Source organism: Chenopodium quinoa, unplaced genomic scaffold (genome assembly GCF_001683475.1).
Source record: "Chenopodium quinoa cultivar QQ74 unplaced genomic scaffold, ASM168347v1, whole genome shotgun sequence".
NCBI lineage: Eukaryota > Viridiplantae > Streptophyta > Magnoliopsida > Caryophyllales > Amaranthaceae > Chenopodium > Chenopodium quinoa.
Window position 1 is genome coordinate 36,062 of NW_018742684.1, and position 18,302 is coordinate 54,363.

General features: G+C 38.9%; 3 protein-coding genes across 3 annotated transcripts; all 3 read right to left on the reverse strand.

Moving 5' to 3' along the window:
• Positions 1 to 3,231: 3,231 nt before the first annotated feature.
• On the reverse strand, positions 3,232 to 4,431 carry LOC110722484. The gene has a single exon (XM_021901752.1). The coding sequence runs from the start codon at positions 4,429 to 4,431 to the stop codon at positions 3,232 to 3,234; it is 1,200 nt and encodes a 399-aa protein (XP_021757444.1).
• Positions 4,432 to 6,609: 2,178 nt separating this feature from the next.
• On the reverse strand, positions 6,610 to 7,491 carry LOC110722485. Its single transcript, XM_021901753.1, has one exon. The coding sequence runs from the start codon at positions 7,489 to 7,491 to the stop codon at positions 6,610 to 6,612; it is 882 nt and encodes a 293-aa protein (XP_021757445.1).
• Positions 7,492 to 13,730: 6,239 nt separating this feature from the next.
• Positions 13,731 to 18,069, reverse strand: LOC110722585. The gene is made up of 3 exons (XM_021901851.1): positions 16,795 to 18,069; positions 14,859 to 15,401; positions 13,731 to 14,180 (listed from the first exon to the last, which is right to left on the reverse strand). Exons 1-3 carry the CDS (start codon positions 17,743 to 17,745, stop codon positions 14,079 to 14,081), a joined length of 1,596 nt encoding a protein of 531 aa, XP_021757543.1. The 5' UTR covers positions 17,746 to 18,069; the 3' UTR covers positions 13,731 to 14,078.
• Positions 18,070 to 18,302: the final 233 nt, after the last annotated feature.

Sequence of the window (18,302 nt, forward strand, 5' to 3'; positions counted from 1 at the left end):
TGAACGAAAAGCTTTTCGGTTTTTTGATTGCCTTTATGTAAATGATGGTAAAAAGGTTAAAGATGTACCTAGGGAGTGGAAGCCCAACTGTATTATATCCTGGGCAACGCTCCCCTATCTCATATCGGTCTCTGCCATACTGACGAATATGGTATGATTTAAGCAGTTATTTCATTTAATTCTACCTTTAACTCGTTATGTGTTGCTTACCTTTCTTTTTCCCTGATCTCTATTACTTTGTAATTTTCTTAAGTTATTATTCTGAATTGTCGTGATTTTAGTTATATATATATATATCGTGCTATCAATTTATCGGAGTGTATTATTTTGCTATACATGATGACCAATTCGTTTATCGGCTGATACCGTTACTGTGTTATCAGGACCTGATAAATTGGACAATGAGAAGTTGGGACTGTACCCTGACGGCCGCGTAAAACGGCAGTGTCCGCCAAACCCCAAAGGCAAGCTCGATTCTGCCTTATCTAGACCGAGATCTGCTGGGGCTGACGTTCTTCCTCTCAGGATAGGCGGGGGTACTGTTAGGTCGAAGAGAAGTAGCTCTGTCTCTGACTGTGATCAGACCAAGAAACAAAAATCTACTCCGACCATCGGCCGAGAGCAAGATCAGACTAAGGAGGCTGCTGAGTTCGTGAATCTAGATGATGATGACGCCACCGTTGTTACCGAGAAAGGGCATCACGGTGGCGACGATCCATTTCGACCGCCACCTAGAATTCAAGTTGAGAGGATCATTTCTGTCTCTAAGGAGGTCCCATATGCTGCAACCGGCCTTACCGGGTCTGGCGTTCCGAATGCTTTCACACCTGTGTCGGCTCCAGATTTTATAGAGGTTCCACATGTGAGGGTTCCTCAAGAGGTTGCTGACGAGCTTCTGAGTTTTTCTGTCGGCAACGCCAGTGAGCCCTGGCAGCCCCAATTAAACGTGAATAGAGGGGAGTCTGTGTACACCGATGATCCGTCATCGGGAGGGAGTCTTGGCTGGAGAATGTTGATGGACTTACCTACCCCAGCCGACAGGACTACAGCCCGATTTACAGCTCCGTGTGGTCAGATGATGAATAGTATACTCATGGTATGTTTTACTTTATTATTATTATCATTTTATTTATTATTGTATATTTTATTATTTTTTATTATTTATTATATATATAATTTTTTTTATTCGCAAATATCCTGAGTTGGTTGACTGTTTCACAGACCGTGAATTCGGCCGTTGAGGTTGTTCACATGTATAAACACTATCTGAGGCTGGCGGATAAGGCCGAGATGGTGTTACAAAAAGCTGACGAGGAGCAGAAGATCCACAAAGACGAGGTGGAGGGTTATAAGAACAAAATCCAGCAGCTAGAGGGAAAGGTTGTTGATTACGATGCGCTGGCTAAGCAACTGGAAGACCAAGCCCAGCTTAAGGCTCGAGTTGATGATCTTGAGAAGAAATTGAAGGTTGAAGAGGAATTGAGAAAGAAAGCCGAGAACGACCTTGAGTTGGTTCGCTCAGAGCTGCCTGCTGTCAAGCGGCGGGCAGTTAATCAATTCCTCAAATCTGACTTTTACTGCCACAAGCTGATCGACTGCTATACTGGTGGTTGGGTAGCTGCGCACCGATGTGTATGCAAGGCGGGCGAGTGGGATGAGGAAAAATGACAGGCAGTTGAGGACGCCTACGGTGCCGACCGACATCTCTCCCCTACCAGCTAAGAGGAGTCATACTTTGCCGATCCCTCTGGCCTGGATACAATGAAGAATGTCGATCCACGCGGCCTCCCTAATGAGCAATTTGATGATGCAGTTTTTACTACCCCTCCCCATAACGGCGGTTTGGAGAAGGAATCTGAGAAAATACAGGGCTGAAGTGTTTTGGCCGTTTTATGCTGATTTTGCTTTGTCTGGTTTTTATAGAACAATTTAATTTTGACATGTTATAGTTAAACTATGTTTTAAGCAACATACTATGATGGATTATAACTGCTGATTTTGACATGTAACTTTTTTGTCGGCTAGAGTGCCGTATATTAACTATATTATTTGACAAGTTTTGTTTTTGCTTATCTTTCTGCTATCTTTCTAAGCCTTTAGCCTTGCTTATTGTATGATTACTATCAGTATAGTTTATGCATTATACTCCCCCATTTCTCCGAGTTAACCATTGTATGGTTACTCGTGTGAAATTAATACCGTCATCAGCCTTTCACTATATGAGAGCTTTTGCTCGTATAAGCCTCTCACTATGTGAGAGCTTTGTACCATTTGCGACCTTTAATGGGCCGAGCAGCGGAAATGGATCAGACAATCCGTTCAACTCGCCCAAGGTGCTTTAGTTATCCAACCATCCTGTTACTTGAATGAGTGTAACAGATAGCTAGGCTGCGTACACTTGCATATCGAAAGTAAACAGATGGTTCCATATTGTTCCGCAAAATAACACTTTATATATATTGGAAGGCCGACATCAAAGATTCGTCAAGTTACAGCAGGTTATGTTGAAAGACTGAAACCTATACCTATTACAATTTAAAACTGTAATTTAGATTAAGAGCGTTTAAACATAGTACTTTTTAAGCACAGCTTCATTCCATACATTCTTTAACGGTTTCCCTTCAAGGGTCATTAGACGGTAAGAACCTTGTCTCACAGTTTCATACACCTGATATGGTCCTTCCCAATTTGCAGTAAGTTTGCCATCAGCATTTGCTTTACTTGTTGTCGCTGTCCTCCGCAGCACTAGATCTCCGTCTTCTAACGGCCTATAGCTGACACGTTTGTTGTAAGCCTTACACATTCTATCTTTGTATGCTGCTGACCTAATTTCGGCCATTAGCCTTATCTCTGGTAGAAAATCTAATTGTTGTCGTAGCAGTAGGTCGTTTTGTTCCTCGCAAAAATGTTGAACTCGGAATGTGGGGAGCCCTACTTCTGCCGAGATAACCGCCTCTGAGCCGAAAGCAAGATTATAGGGTGATTCACCAATTGTTTCCTTTGTTGTCGTCCTATTTGCCCATAGTATCTCAGGTACAAGGTCCGCCCATAATCCTTTAGCGTCTTCTATTTTCTTCTCCAAAGCATTCAAGATCTGTTTCTTAGAGGCCTCTGCTTGACCGTTGGACTGAGGATGACAAACTGTGGCATAGGCGAACTTTACCTTATATATGGCAAGAAAATTCTTAACCGGGGCACAGTCAAATTGTGAACCGTGATCAAAGACCATCGCTATCGGCAAACCAAATCTAGTGAAAATATTTTCCAAATAAATTTCTTTACTTCATTTGCCGTTATCTTCGTTACAGGTTCGGCCTCTATCCACTTTGTAAAGTAGTCTATCCCTAACATCAAGAACTTACGTCCTCCCGTTGCTGATGCGAATGGGTCAACAATGTCCATGCCCAATTGTGCAAATGGAATAGGGTTGAGAATAGGTGTCAGGTCGTTAGGTGGTTGATTTATTGCCGGTCCAAAATTCTGACATTTGTCACATTTTTTGGCATATTCCATTGCATCTGCATTCATTGTCGGCCAGTAATACCCCCTTTTCATTGCCTCCAACGACATTGATCGGCCACCCGAGTGATTTCCGCAATCGCCCTCGTGTATTTCTTCTATCAACCTTTCGGATTCGTATGCCGTTAAACATCTTCGTAACGGTAAGGAGAAACCTCTTTTGTACAATATGCCTTGGAATATGATAAACCAGATGCTATCTTTCTTGATTTTTTGGGCCTCATTCTTATCTGTCGGAAGTACGTTTTGCACCTTGTAGGCTAGGATGTCGTCGTACCATTCACGGCCTCTCATTATGCAATTCATTTCTTTCCCTATTTCCTTGTATATACTCTTTTGACTCAGGATCTCAACCATTACCGTGCGCTCTAAGTCGTTGAAGCTTGAACTCGCAAGCTTTGACAGTGCATCGGCTTGTGTGTTTTCACCACGAGGTATTAGGTTGATTTCGAAATGGTCGAGTGCCGTTACTATACTTTTTAGCCGAGCCAAGTAGGCTATCATCGTCGGTTCTCGGGCTTCATATTCGCCAGTGAAGTGGCTGGCTACTAACTGTGAATCTGTGGACAACTTCAACCTTTTCGCTCCTGTTGCTAAGCATAATTGAACCCCTGCTAGTGCTGCCTCGTATTCGGCCTCATTATTGGAAGCCTTAAACGTGAATATTATCGCATATTCGAATGTATCCCCTTCTGGGGATATCATGATGATACCGGCTCCAGATCCAGTTGAGGCCGATGACCCGTCAACTGATACTTTCCATGCGCCGATTGCTTCCTCTTCTTCAGTGTACGAAGTTTCAACTATAAAATCCGACAAGGCCTGAGCCTTGATCGACACTCTTGGCCTATAAATCATCACATATTCCGATAACTCAATTTCCCATTTCAATAGACGACCGGAAGTTTCCATTTTCCGAAGAGACTTCTCTAGCGGCTGATTTGTCAATATTTCGATGGTATGTGCATCGAAGTACAGTCGTAGTTTCCTTGCTGCTATGACTACTGCATACGCGGTTTTTTTCGACTAGAGGGTACCTTCGTTCTGCAGCATTCAGGACATGGCTAACAAAATATATAGGCATCTGTATTTTTTTTCCGCTCCACTAATAGCACAGCCGCTACCGTTTTCGGGGATGCCGAGATATAAAGCTGTAATGTTTCTCCCGTCTCCGGTCTGGCAATTGTAGCAAGTGATCGTAGGTGATTTTTAACGGCTTCTAGCGCTTTCACCTGCTCTGGTCCCCAAACGAAAGTCTTGTTCTAACGGAGGATAACAAAGAATGGTAATGCTTTATCAACTGATTTGCTGATAAATCTAGTTAATGCTGCCATCCGACCCGTTAACTTTTGTATGTCTTTAATGGATTTGGGTTGTGGAAGACTAAGAATGGCTTCTATTTAATCGGGATTTGCATCAATTCCCCTTTCACTGACCATAAAGCCTAAGAACTTTCCGGACTTGACGCCAAATATGCACTTCTCAGGATTTAATTTCATTCGATACCGTCGCAGGGTATTGAAGGTCTCCCTTAGATCCTTCACATGGTCGATAGCTAGACGGCTTTTTACGATGGAGTCATCCACGTATACTTCGACATTTCTTCCCTTTTGGTCCGCAAAAACTTTGTCTACTAGCTTCTGGTAGGTAGCTCCTGCATTTCGCAACCCGAAAGGCATTGCTCTATAACAATAAACCCCGGCATCTGTGATAAATTCCGCTTTATTCCGATCTGGTTGATAGAGGCTAACTTTATGGTATCCAGAAAAGGCATCCATAAAACTCAAAAGCGCATGTCCAGATGTAGAGTCAACTAGGCGATCAATTCTTGGTAGAGGATAACAATCTTTTGGGCAAGATTTGTTTAAGTCCGTGAAATCAACACACATTCTCCACTTTCCTGACGGCTTTTTAACCAAGACAACATTGGCCAACCATTCTGGGTATGTGCACGGCTCTATGAAACCGGCTGCCAATAACTTGTTAACCTCTGCCTGTATTGCTTCGATCTTTTCTGTTGAGAAATTCCTTTTCTTCTGTTGTACCGGCCTAGCCCGCCTATCCACATTCAGCTTGTGCACCATTACATCAGGATGAATTCCCGGCATCTCATCGGCCGAGAAGGCAAAAACATCGGCGTTCTCCCTCAGGAGCTCGACTAGATGGCACCGCATCTCGGTATCCATGTCGGACCCAATTTTTACTGTCCGATTTGCAACTCCTGGTTGGAGCTCAATATCAACAGTTTCTCCTCCCGGTAGTGGTCTAGGAACTGTTATTGGCCTTGTATCAAAGTTTTTCATTGCCAAATCATTGGTAAGCGGGGGTCGTTCCCTTTTTTGGTTATTCTGTCTCATCGGAACTTGTCGACATGGCTGCTTCAATGCTGACACATAACACTCCCTTGCCATCGTTTGACTTCCTCGAACACGCTCCATCCTGCCGGCATTAGAGACATACACCATTGTGAGGTGGTATGTCGAGACTACGGCTTGCGTATCGTGTATTAATGGTCTGCCGACAATAGCATTATATGATGACGGCACATCAACAATCAAGAATTCGGTCATCACATCCCTTGCCCTGGTTCCTTCCCCTATTCTGACTTGTAGGATTATGCTACCTTCAGGTCTGACAGTTGAGCCATTGAAACCGATAACAGGGTATGCCACAGGCGTTAAGTATTTCTGACCTATCATCATGGCGTCGAATACTCTTGCAAACAGAATATTCACCGAGCTACCCCCGTCTATCAGTGCGCGCTTGATATCACACCCATTTATCGATAATATCAAGACCAACGGATCATCATGGGGAAATACTATGCCTTTGGCATCAGCCTCCGAGAAGGATACGGAAGGGATATTGGTTGGCCGAGGTCGCTCATCTACTCCCAGCGCGTTTATTATGTGCTTATATTCCGACAAACTTTTCTTTGCACCACTAACAGATCCTCCATGCACAGGCCCTCCGGTAATTACCTCAATGGTAATTTTACGTCCGGCGGGGGCGGATCCTTGCCGACAAAACCTCGGAATGACCCTGTCGGTAAGTGTCATCTTGCGTTGACGGGTTTGTTTGTTCCCGATATTATGTATGTCTTATCGGTTGTGCGGGCTGTCGGCTCGGTCCTGCTTGAGACCGGTACTGAGACAGATGCCCCTTTCTGATAAGATCTTCGATATTTTCTTTCAATTGGACACACTCTTTAGTATAATGGCCAACGTCTCTGTGAAACATACAATATTTCTTCACATCTCGGCCCTTCGTTATCATTGGCGCCGGCCAATTCCAGTCTTCCTTGTGCTGATTTATTGAATAAATTGCGGCCCTGGGTGTGTTTAACTGAGTGTAACTACTATATCGCCCAAGGCCTCTAGCAGGCCTATTTGCTTTTTGCTGATTTTGCATGTTGACCCCACCGGGGGTTTCGGGCGACATGTAGGTGTTTTGTCGTCGAGACGGCTCTGCTGATGTTATCTGGTTACTTGCTTTCAACAGTTCTTCACTCTTAATGTACTCATGGGCCTTGTTAAATGCCGCACCGAGATTGGGGAAGAACTTCCTTGCCATGTACTTCTTGAAGTCACTATCAGCCAAACCGTTCATTAAGGCCATAACAGCTATCTTCTGCTGCAATTTAGGTATGGTATTAGCTTCATTATTGAATCGTCGAACGAAATCTCTCAGTGATCCGTCCTTCCTCTGCTGAACGGACATGAGTTCTCCTGAGGTTCTCTGCCTTGCGATGTCGCTTATGTATTGGCCCGTAAATAATTCAACTAGCGCGTCAAAACAACCGATAGACCCGGGCTGCAAATTAGTGAACCAATCCGAAGCCGCTCCAACCAGTGTTGTGGGAAAGACTTTGCACCACACAGCATCGGTGTCGGTGTATAGTAACATATGACTCTCAATTGCCGCTATATACCTTTTTGGGTCACCCTTGTCGTCATATGTGCATGACGACATCTTTATCTTCTCCATTTGCTGATCAAGGACCTCTTGCGTGAAGGGAGACGTCCTCGGCCGGACTATAGTTCGGGCTATATGCCTTGACGGCCCGCTACTAGCCTCATGTCGGTAGGATTCTGATTCTCCTCCGAATGTCGTTCGCGTAACTTGACGCTCTGATGGTATCACCTCTCCTGAGGTGGCAACCTGGTGTTGGGTTGCGGTCCAGCTTGATCAAACTGACCCTCGAGGTTGATGATAAAAGGGGATGTCGGCCCATTCCGGGGCTCCCTCGCAGCCGTCATCTCAGCCTCTTTTCTTTTTCGGGACATTGCCCGCATAACCTTGGCCGTTATCTCTAGTTCTTCTGGGGAAACTCTCCCAAAGGATCCGGGGCTGATGCCTGAATTCTTTCCGGTGTTCGCGGTATATCTGTAGTGTCCTTATAGAGAAGGTGGGTCTCATCTTCCACCGTTACCTCAGGTATGAGGTTTTCAGTTTTGTCGATGTTGGTATTTAGGACGTCGTTATAATCGTTCCGATTTCCTATTTTCGGTACTGGTGTGGTTTCGTTATCTCCTTCCATGACTGCTGGAGGTCTTTTTGGACGATAGAAGTTATTACTATTCCCTCCTTCTAGCGCCAATTGTTCCGGATGAGTTCCGATACCGTGATGTCTTAGGGTAGGTAATGGTTTATCGTCCAATTCAATGCCTGCACAGTCAGCACAGATTAACTAGCCCGTATCCGGGAATAACCGCTCCGATGCTAAAGTCAGTAATATGAGGAAGCAAGAATGAAGAGAGAGAAGGTGTTTTAGAGAGAGAGAGAGAGAAAGATTCAAAGAGATTGTACCTTGTTATGAGAATGCGCCTGGGTATATATAGGGGAAGAACCAAGCGGGTGCCACCTTATGACGTTAGGTGGCAAACCGACCTTATACGTAGCAGGTGCCTACGTGGCCGGGAGCAGCTCTCCACGTGGCCAAGTGGAGAGCCATTAAGGATGTTCGGGTTTAACTAAATAGGCATGTGAAAGATTTAACTTTCGGCCTATTTACACTATTGTCGGTATTATCCCGTACAATTGTTTGTGAGATGACATTGAGTTTTTAATTATCAATTAATTTAGTCTACATAGGACATAAATCAATCAATAGTATAAGGGGTATTCTAGAGATAATTTTAATTTGGGTATGATTAGTTGATTACAAGAACCTACAAAAGAAAAAGTGTAAACTATCCTCAAGGCTAGTTCAAGTCAAAATATTATTTTATAAAGATAGAAGAGGCCTAAACAATCAATTACAGAGTAATGATTTAGGGTCTGTTCTGATTTACAGAACTGAGCTAATTTAAATTGAATTGAACTCAACTGATTGAAGCTGAACTAAACTGAACAGAACTGTTTATGAGCGAAATATATTAGGAACTGAACTGATTGCAGCTGAACTGAACTGATTTATGGTTTGGTATAAAATTAATCCTTGATATAGTGATGAAATATACAATTTAAAAATATTTTTATTGAATATCAATAGAGCAAGTCGATAATGAGGTGCCAAACGACCCTATCACAAAGACCAAGGCCATAACCTCCACAGGTAAATAGACGCATGGGTCAAGTTAATATAAGGGTTGATTTGGCATGACACAAAAGGGTCAGTAGCCCATTAGCTATTTCATAGATAAATGTGCCTCAACAAAATTAGTACATCCTTCTAATTCGTACTCCATAATTATTACTTGTATTTCATCATAGTAGAACATAACCACTAGGCCCACTACAATACGTACTACATGGCAAGATACAAAAATTAGATCATCATCATAGTACTCCGTATCATATATACATTCGTACAACTTCACCTATTCTTCATTTCTTCTACTAGTAGTTTTTCTGGCTTAATTTCAGGCTTCATCGACCGTTGGATGTAATCCAGTGTCAGCATCATGTTATGTTAAACAAAATTTGGCAACGAAAGCTCTGCTATTGCAGAAACTATAATAACCCGAAATATCGAATGATTATTACTTCAAAAAATGCTATGAAAATTGACAGGAAATGTGAAGGTACATATAATCATAATGCTACGTTTGTTTTATAGTTTGTTTTCTGGTATTTTTGTTTGATACAGTACATTATTGTTTATTTGCTAATACAACAAAATAAGAACTCATGTGTTGAGACAAGAGAGAAAGAAAAACATGTGCAAATAAGAAGTAGTCGCAATATATAATAAATATAAAACATTCATAGAAGTAACTCCGTATTACATACGTCCCTATATTTTTATGTAAGTAGGTTAGACCTTAATTTATTTGCTAATCAACTTTGGAGCTGCTAAGTGACTTTTAAAAATTTGACTGTTTGGCCCAAACTTAACAAGACTAGAAAAGTAGAAACTTACCCAGAAGTGGGCCGAGTTTACAGAGTTTTTGTAACTTAGCCCGGCTATGTTATTATACTTATTTAGATCAGCTATGTTATTACACTTATTTAGAAGTCCCTCCATGCATGACTCAATTTCTCCTCTTGTGATGGAGGTTCGATTCCTTATTTTTAGGAGGGGATTTCCCCGTATCTTACCGTAAATAGATATATATATGTACATTTCCGTATTTGGTTTATTATTTGTAAACTCCAAATATGCCTTGAATTGAATGTTATGGGTTAAGAAGTGTATAAAAAAAAAATTAGACTTATAGGAACATATAGTGTATCATCATACGTGTTAAGTAACTGTGTTAATTATTTTATGATGAAAAGAGTAATACAAGTACAAAATATTCCGTATATAATTATCACATATTTTATAAGATCTTGGAGATATTATCCTCCACAAGTAATTTTTTTTTTTTTAAAAAAAATTTATCTATCTTTACATAAGAGCTGACCCCTAGAAATTGTCTACGATCCTAGACCAAAAAAAAAAATGCACATAAATACGAATAGAAATACAAATAATAGTAACCCGAATATGTTGGCTACCCTACCCTCTCTATTGACGGGTCGGTTTCACCAACTCCCCTACTCCCCCGACAATATTTTAGGACCCACTTAAATTATTATATACTCACTATTCCTTCTAAAATAATGGCACTTTTATACGTTAATCATTTGTTTTATTTTCACAAATCATATCACGAGGATCTCATATAATGATATAAATCTCTTTAATTAAAAATTTAAAAAAAAAAAAAATCTCTAGTTTTTTATACGTACATACGACTAGGACCACTATTAAAAACATTGTGAAAAGGTATCTTTTAGGCTCACGAGTGTCTTCCTATGATTGGTCATATGTGTCTTGCATCACCACACGTGGCACCGATATAGCTTGTGTCACACTAGTGCGGTACTTCACTTGTATATCACCGACTTATTTTATTGTAAGGGTATTTTATGTGATTTTACTCACCTAATACATCAATTTTTCCTTTGATTAAGAACCCAAAAATATTGAGGAATTAATAAAATGGAGAATTGGTCCCACCATTCAGTGGTTTGTTTACCAAACCCTGCTTCAATTTAGCTGACTTTTGTTGCCTATTTGAGTCTGTTTATTGAATGAGTATAATGGCCATGTTTGGTAATTGACTTTTTAATGGCTTTTTGGTTAATTTTTGACTTTTGGCTTTTTTAGGTGGTCAAACAGTCAAAAATTGTGTTTGATAATTGACTTTTTAGTCGGCGAAAAAGCTGGCTTTTAAGCCAAAATGAAAAAGCTTCTTTGAGTAGCTTTTTTGTTGGCTTTTGGCTTGTTGGCCCACAAATTATCTAATAAACAGCCAACAACTACCAATTAATTTACCAAACACTTTTATAAACAGCCAGCTTAAACACCAATTTCAAAAGCCATTATAACAGCCAAACATTCCAGCTGGTCAAACAAGCCAAGTGAACCAGCCAACAGCCAACCGCCAACAATCATTTGCCAAACAAGGCCAATGCATGGTGAGTTAGTAGTACAATAATGTTGTTGCTTTATTATTTAGGGTTAATTTGATTCTTTGGTCATAGAGTTTTGGTTATCAATCTTTTGGTATGTACTTTAGGAAATAATTGAAGAGTTATGTATAGTATATGCATTGAATTGTGTCATTTATTCTCTTGACCATTAGTGTCTCATGAAATTATGCTTCGCTTATAATGTACTTTGTACTTTTATCGATCTTAAACTGGTGGTCAGTGTCATATTATCTAAATTTCGATGTTTCGTTTTCTAATACGGAGTAGTTATATTAATTTTAAAGTCTCTTAAATTGAGTAATGACGTGTAGAAATTAAATTATGAATTTGTATTATTTGATACTCCCTAATGTGTGATAATTGCGAAAAAGTACAAGTAATTATGTGAAAAGAGTTGTAGTATATTTGATTTCAAAGTTCCATATTATAAATGAAATTATGTTTCAATTTTGGATTTGGACATCGTCATAACCAACTCTTGATCATTGACTAAAAATACAAACTCGATTTTCAATTAGTTGATTTCATCTGAACTTACTTTCACTAAAATAAGTAAAAAAAAAAAAAAAAAAAATTAAATCCGAGCATAAATTGTGTACAATACGAGCTCAATGTTTGTTAAGACGTCGTGGGAAATAGAAAGGAAAAACAGGTCATGTTTAGTTGTAAAAAAGAAGCCGAGTCCCACAATATTGAAGGTCATAGCTCATGGAAATAAAATAAAACAGTTGTTCAGTTAAAAGGCTAAACAAGTCGTACCTACTTTTATTGAAGATCTTAATCAATTACTGGGTTTGAAGACTAGGAACCTTCTATCGCCTTCAGTAATTCCGACTTCTGTCGGTCAACCCAATTATTTTACCACAAATACACTTTACAGTCTTACCACTTCTTAATTAATGCCTAATTGCCTACTCCCCAAACCATCCACTTCTCTAGCCTTCTACTGTGTATTTAAAAAGGTTAACAAAGTACGTTGTAAATAATTTAAGGATTACATTTAAAAAGTTTGGGTTGTCTTCTCTCTAGACTAATTTAAAGTAACTCACCAAGTTACTGCATTAGTATTCAACATCAAATTAAATACTTCTTATATATAGAGCAAAATTAAACATAATTATGTTATCTTACATAAATGAAGTATCGAGTAGTATTTAACAATAAGCTATTGTGAGACCATCCTTGCAAAGTCGCAATTTGGCATTGAAGCCCTTAAAGATATGATGGGGAGGGCCGGATTATTTTACAAGGCACCGGCAAATAATAAAGTGTCAACAAATGAAGTGGGAAAACCACTATAATCAATAGTGAAAAAAAAATTAAAAAAAAAAATCGGCTCCTCATGTGAAGCAAGCACTCTCAAACAGAGAATGTTTAGTTGTCAAAAGAAGACTAAAACACTTTGATTAATCCATATATAATTAATTATTTGGCTCCCGAATACGATAGTTATTGTTCAAATCACCATCACCTTCACTTTTGTTTCACGCTATTTACTCCTCTTGATTATCATGATTCATAAATCATCACCAATTACAAAGATACAACCAAATACATAATGCTAAACTTAGAAGTTAATTAAAAGAATCAAATTTGTTACAAACATAAATAGATTACTCCATACTAAAAAAAAGAACTTAAAAACTTACAATAATAAAAATAAATGAGAATGATATACTACCTCCGTTTCATATTATTTGCAACAATTAGACATTTATTCTCTCTACTTTATATCAAATCGTTACAAATAATATAAAACTGAATTGGTACTACCATTACAATTACAAACATATATGCCTAAAATACATGTTAGAAAAGAAGGGGATTAGATTGGGACCATCAAGAAAAGCAATGGAAAAAGGTCATAAACAAAGGAGGACCACATGAGTTGTTAATAAATCTGGTCCAATTTATATAACACGTCTATTCTATGTTTCTACTCAGCATACAATTTACAAAAGATCAATAATCCCTTGAAAAGGATAATACATTGACATAGCAACATTAACAGGGATTCCATTTTGCTAATTCAGCAACATCATCAAAAACGAATTTTACCGTCTTACCTTTAAACAGCTTCATTGCTGCTAGTAACTTTCCGAAAACCCGACAAATATAAGTAATATTAGAGCAAAGTATAGACAAGAGATCTTATATAGGGACTTGAAATGCAACTGGTCCTATTATAATGACAAAAAGCATTAAGCAAAGCATCCATGTTAATCCTTATTAATGCGTACAAAAGGCCAAATATCGGATTCCATGAATGATCATTAGGGTACAAATTAACTAAATCAAGAATGAGCTTAAGATCTTCGATATTCACAATGCTTGTCGCCTTGCGACTAAAAAACTAGTAACTAACACGAAAGGTACCTAATAGAATAACATGATTTTCCATTTATAAATGATATGATATGAGCTACACAGCTTCTCTACATTTCAATATACCCATACCCTTTGTTCTCTATATCGGGTAGTCAGTGGGAGCCAAGGATTTTCAAGATGGAAAAGTTTTTTGAAGATAAACTACAGAAGAATTGAATACAGCAGGAAAAAAAAAAACGGACATAAACTAATTAAGACTAACAAAATGATTCTAATGATTTTTTTTTCTCTTTTGTTCTCAAGTATTATACTTCAATAACCTCACCTCCCTTACATACACCGACATCTATAAGCATGGTCCCGTTCGTCCTCGACTTCAATATTCTGCAGCAATTCCTTCTTGGAGACTGTTGGAAAGCAGTAAAGAAAGATGTGAGCATCAACCAAAAGAATATTTTGCAAGCCATGTGAAAATTAATCTGGTTAATAACGTTGCAGACGAATTAGCTTTCCCATTAAGCAAAGTTTTTCCGCGATATACCTAATTAGGGATTAATATAATATATAATCTGATACTGAAATGCCAGCAATTTCCTCAGGTAGGAATGACAACCACTTCGCTTTTTGAACGTGATTATTTGATCAAGATTTGGTTCCGTACGTAATTAAACTAATGCATATGCAAAGTCTAAGATCACAATGCAATACAGTACCAAAAAGTCTAATAAGCTTCTGCTAACACATGCAAAATGTAATTAAATATGTCTAAGCATGTATCAGTAATAACCAACTCTTCATCACATTCATGACGATGCAAAATTTGGCCACTTCTCGGGATACAATGCAGAACACTAGGCTCTTTGAAGTGAGCGCTTCCAAATGAAATAGCACATGAACACTGACTAGTTAGGAGTATAAATCTGTATTAGGCGGTCTAGGCCAGACAAGCTTTCAGGATACTGACTTATGGATGCATTTAAAGCAGAAATCTGGAGTATAAAATATTCTCAAGTGCAGAAATACTAACGCAAACCAAAAACAATGACCAAAGCAACAAATAAGCGAGCATTGGAAATGGAACTTACCCTAGACCACAATTGCGGGTCTGGTTTCTTGTATACTATAACTTTATCAATCGTTGAAGGCTCAACCATCCTCCATCGGCAAAGTGGGTGTTGCACACGATGCCGCAAGTACTCACTCACTGTCTTATTCTTCTCCTTATCAAATTTAATTTTCGACAAGTAATAAACATAGGGCTTTTGGCATGGATTTCGGGCCACAGGACGAGTGTTGAATGCATAAGCCGTGTAGTCAGCCCTTCTATACCAATTCAAGAATGTCCTTGTTGGCATCTCCATCTCACGGGGCGATAAGACACCCCGTATGATCTGAACAGCAAAACCCCAAGACACTGAGATGGTCCATTTCTTCGGCTTAAAGTAGCATACAGATTGCTGCATTAGGCCAGCAGAATCTAATTTCATCGGGATTGTGAGCCTTTGTATAGCTTGAACTTGGGTCACATTTGGGAAGATGGGTTCTACCACGTCCAAGTGATGCAGAGAGACAAATGGTGTTACCGGGTGCGCAGCTAGCAGTCCAAATAGGTTGCCATAGACATCATACTGGTTTTTTGCAAAGTTCCACCAATAAAGCTTGCTGTTAGGAATTATTAAAGACCTCATAACTATATAAAAAAAATAATATACAATCAATCTACAAGACCCACAAAAACAATATATTTATAATCGGTGAGAAACAAAAGGTTGTCATTAGAATCATTATAAACAAATTGATCAAACAATGCGGCTTTTTCGCTTATAATGAGGAGCAAGCAAACTGAAACTTGTCCTGTTTTCGGTTTTTATAATTTGAACAAGATAATATGACTGAATACTTCTCTTATGAGGATGGAAAACAACTTGACATTGCTCACATTTCACACTAAACAAGTCTTACCAAACAAAATTTAATCTGTTGAATGCAATACACACCACATATTAATTCCTAAGCTTCCTATAACACCACATTACGCCTTATAAGGACCTTAGCAAGTGTGTAACTACGAGGATACATAGGAACGCTAAGTGCTCGTAATTATCAATTTCGATAAGCAAATTAGCAATATTTGCCAATAGGAACGCTAAATACTCATAATTATCAATTTCGATCAGCAACAATTAGCATTATTCGCCAAACAAACACCCATAATTTGCTCATAAAGCAAATTATTATAGTGTAAATTAAGCAAACCTCAACTTAATTAGAAGCCATTTTAACACCTCAATTGTAAAACAATAAAAGAAGCATATTTAAGTTCCCTAGATGAGGAGTCAATGTAGGCTGACCAACCTTTTTCCTTAGACCAACAGTTATTTTCCTACATCCAACTTTGCTTATTAATGACTAAATTTATACTCCTAATCCTTTTTTATTCCCAAATATTTTCCATAATACTACACCGACATACCCAAATAGTTATTAAATACAAAAAATAATTCAGAAAATTAAAAAAAAAAAATCTCGAAGAACTCAGAATCACACTTATCCTTCAATGAGCAGTGTTTTACACGCGCAGCAACAATCAAAGTAGGCCAAACATAAATTTACAAAAGTGAGACCCACACCACTCAATCTAATTGTATGTCAAAATGTATGCCAAAAAACAGAGGTCACTTTTAACTCAACTATCACAGATTTAGCACCAAAATTCAGCAATTTACACGGCACAAAATTCCCAATTTCATCAATCATTTTAAAACCCCATTTAATATCACTAATTCCACCTAATTAAACCCAATAATCTACCATTAAGGCAAATAATTATTCCCAATTAGATTCTCAACCAAACTTACCAGAAAACCCAATAACAAAATTGAAAAAATAAAATAAAAAATCACACTCATTCAAAACACTTCTAAAACAACCAAATTACTGAATCTGTATTCATCAAATTAAACAAGACCTGAGATCAAATCCCATCTATAGAAAATCGACAAAAAGCGAGTTGGTTCATACCTGATGAAACCCGAGTTCTTTAGTAAGAGGAACACCAAGCTCAGCCATGCAAGCTTGCATTCGATCATCACTCCCATAAAGAGCAGGATACCTTTGAATACACCTATCTTGCATCTTAGACAAAGCAACAGCTAAAGGATAACTAATAGCAAAACCACCCCCACCATAAGCCATTGCATAAGAAAAATAAATATTCTGCAAATGACTCTCAGAATTACTCCCAATGTAATAATACTCTCTATGATCATACTTGTTTAGTACCCTCACTAAATTCTCCGTTACGAACACGGTGTCGTCGTCTCCCATTACGAACCACCGCACATTCTTCAACCCTAGCCTCAATGTCTCCGATATAATCCTGGAGATCCGAATCGCCGAGCGATGACCCTGCTTGTTATTGTACCTAAACTTAGAAGTATCCTCGGATATTCTAATTTCAGGCAGTGTTTCATTGTCATCATCGATGTGCTCGACTTCACCGTCTAGCCAAACAATGCCTCGCATCTCGGATTTATTGTACCATGTCTTGATGTACTGCTTCCTCCCCTCCCACAGACTCGCGGACCCGCCAATGCCGAACACTATGTGGGAGATGTTCGTTGTTCCGGGCCCGTCATCTGGTATTCTCCTCTCAACTTGATTAGCGACCGAATTAGCTAAACGACGGTGTTCAGACACGGAAGAAGATGAGGTTGAATTGATTGGAGAGATATCGGAGGAGTCGAAGAGATGGTGGTGGTTGTGGCGGTGGTTAGGGAGGTCACAAGGGTGAGGATTAGAGACGAGTTTAAGGGTATAAACGAGATAAGTGACGGAAACAGAGAGGATTAACCAAAGCATAAGCTTAGGAAAAAGGGTTCTGTTCTGGTTCGAACCCACGCCGTTTACAGAAGATGGGCTTCTCATTTGATCCCAAATCAGCTTCTCCGGATCTTTGTGACCAAATTTCATCCCGGAGAAATTCTGATTTGCTAATCTAAAGAGAAAACCAGATCTATGAATACGAATGTACCACGGCGGAGGTGCGGTGGTGGTGGTGACGGCGGTGTTATTGAAGGAGGAGAAGAGGGGAAGAATGCATTGGTGGCAGGTTGCAGAGTGTAGTGACCCAGATAACAGCCAACAGAAAAGGAGAGAGAAAGTGGAAATTGAGGAGAGAGAAGGAGGAATTGAGGAGAGAGAAAGGGGAGTGAGTTGAATTGATACTCTTTCATTGTTAGATTTCCTTTTTATTATAGGGAGGTAGCTGGGTAACAATGTACATGGTACCAGCAATCATAAATCTAATTAATCTATCATCACCTTAAGATTATAATTCAAGTAAATATATTTAAATAAAAATAATAAATGAATTCTAATTTTCGTGATTTTTTTTTATACGAATATATTTTGCGTATATTTCGGTTAGATGTGTTTACATATCTTTTTCAAGTTTTTTTTTTCTTAAATCTAAAACTCATTTCTACTGTATTATTTTTTAAAATTTCATTTTATCTTTGTTATACTAA

Coding starts and splice junctions, on each gene's coding strand:
- LOC110722484 (XM_021901752.1), bottom strand. CDS start 4,431: ATGGAAACTTCCGGTCGTCTATTGAAATGGGAAATTGAGTTATCGGAA.
- LOC110722585 (XM_021901851.1), bottom strand. CDS start 17,745: ATGAAATTTGGTCACAAAGATCCGGAGAAGCTGATTTGGGATCAAATG. Junction 15,402..16,794: donor AAGAACTCGGGTTTCATCAG/GTATGAACCAAC, acceptor GCAAAAAACCAG/TATGATGTCTATGGCAACCT. Junction 14,181..14,858: donor ACCCGCAATTGTGGTCTAGG/GTAAGTTCCATT, acceptor GCTTTCCAACAG/TCTCCAAGAAGGAATTGCTG.
- LOC110722485 (XM_021901753.1), bottom strand. CDS start 7,491: ATGTCGTCATGCACATATGACGACAAGGGTGACCCAAAAAGGTATATA.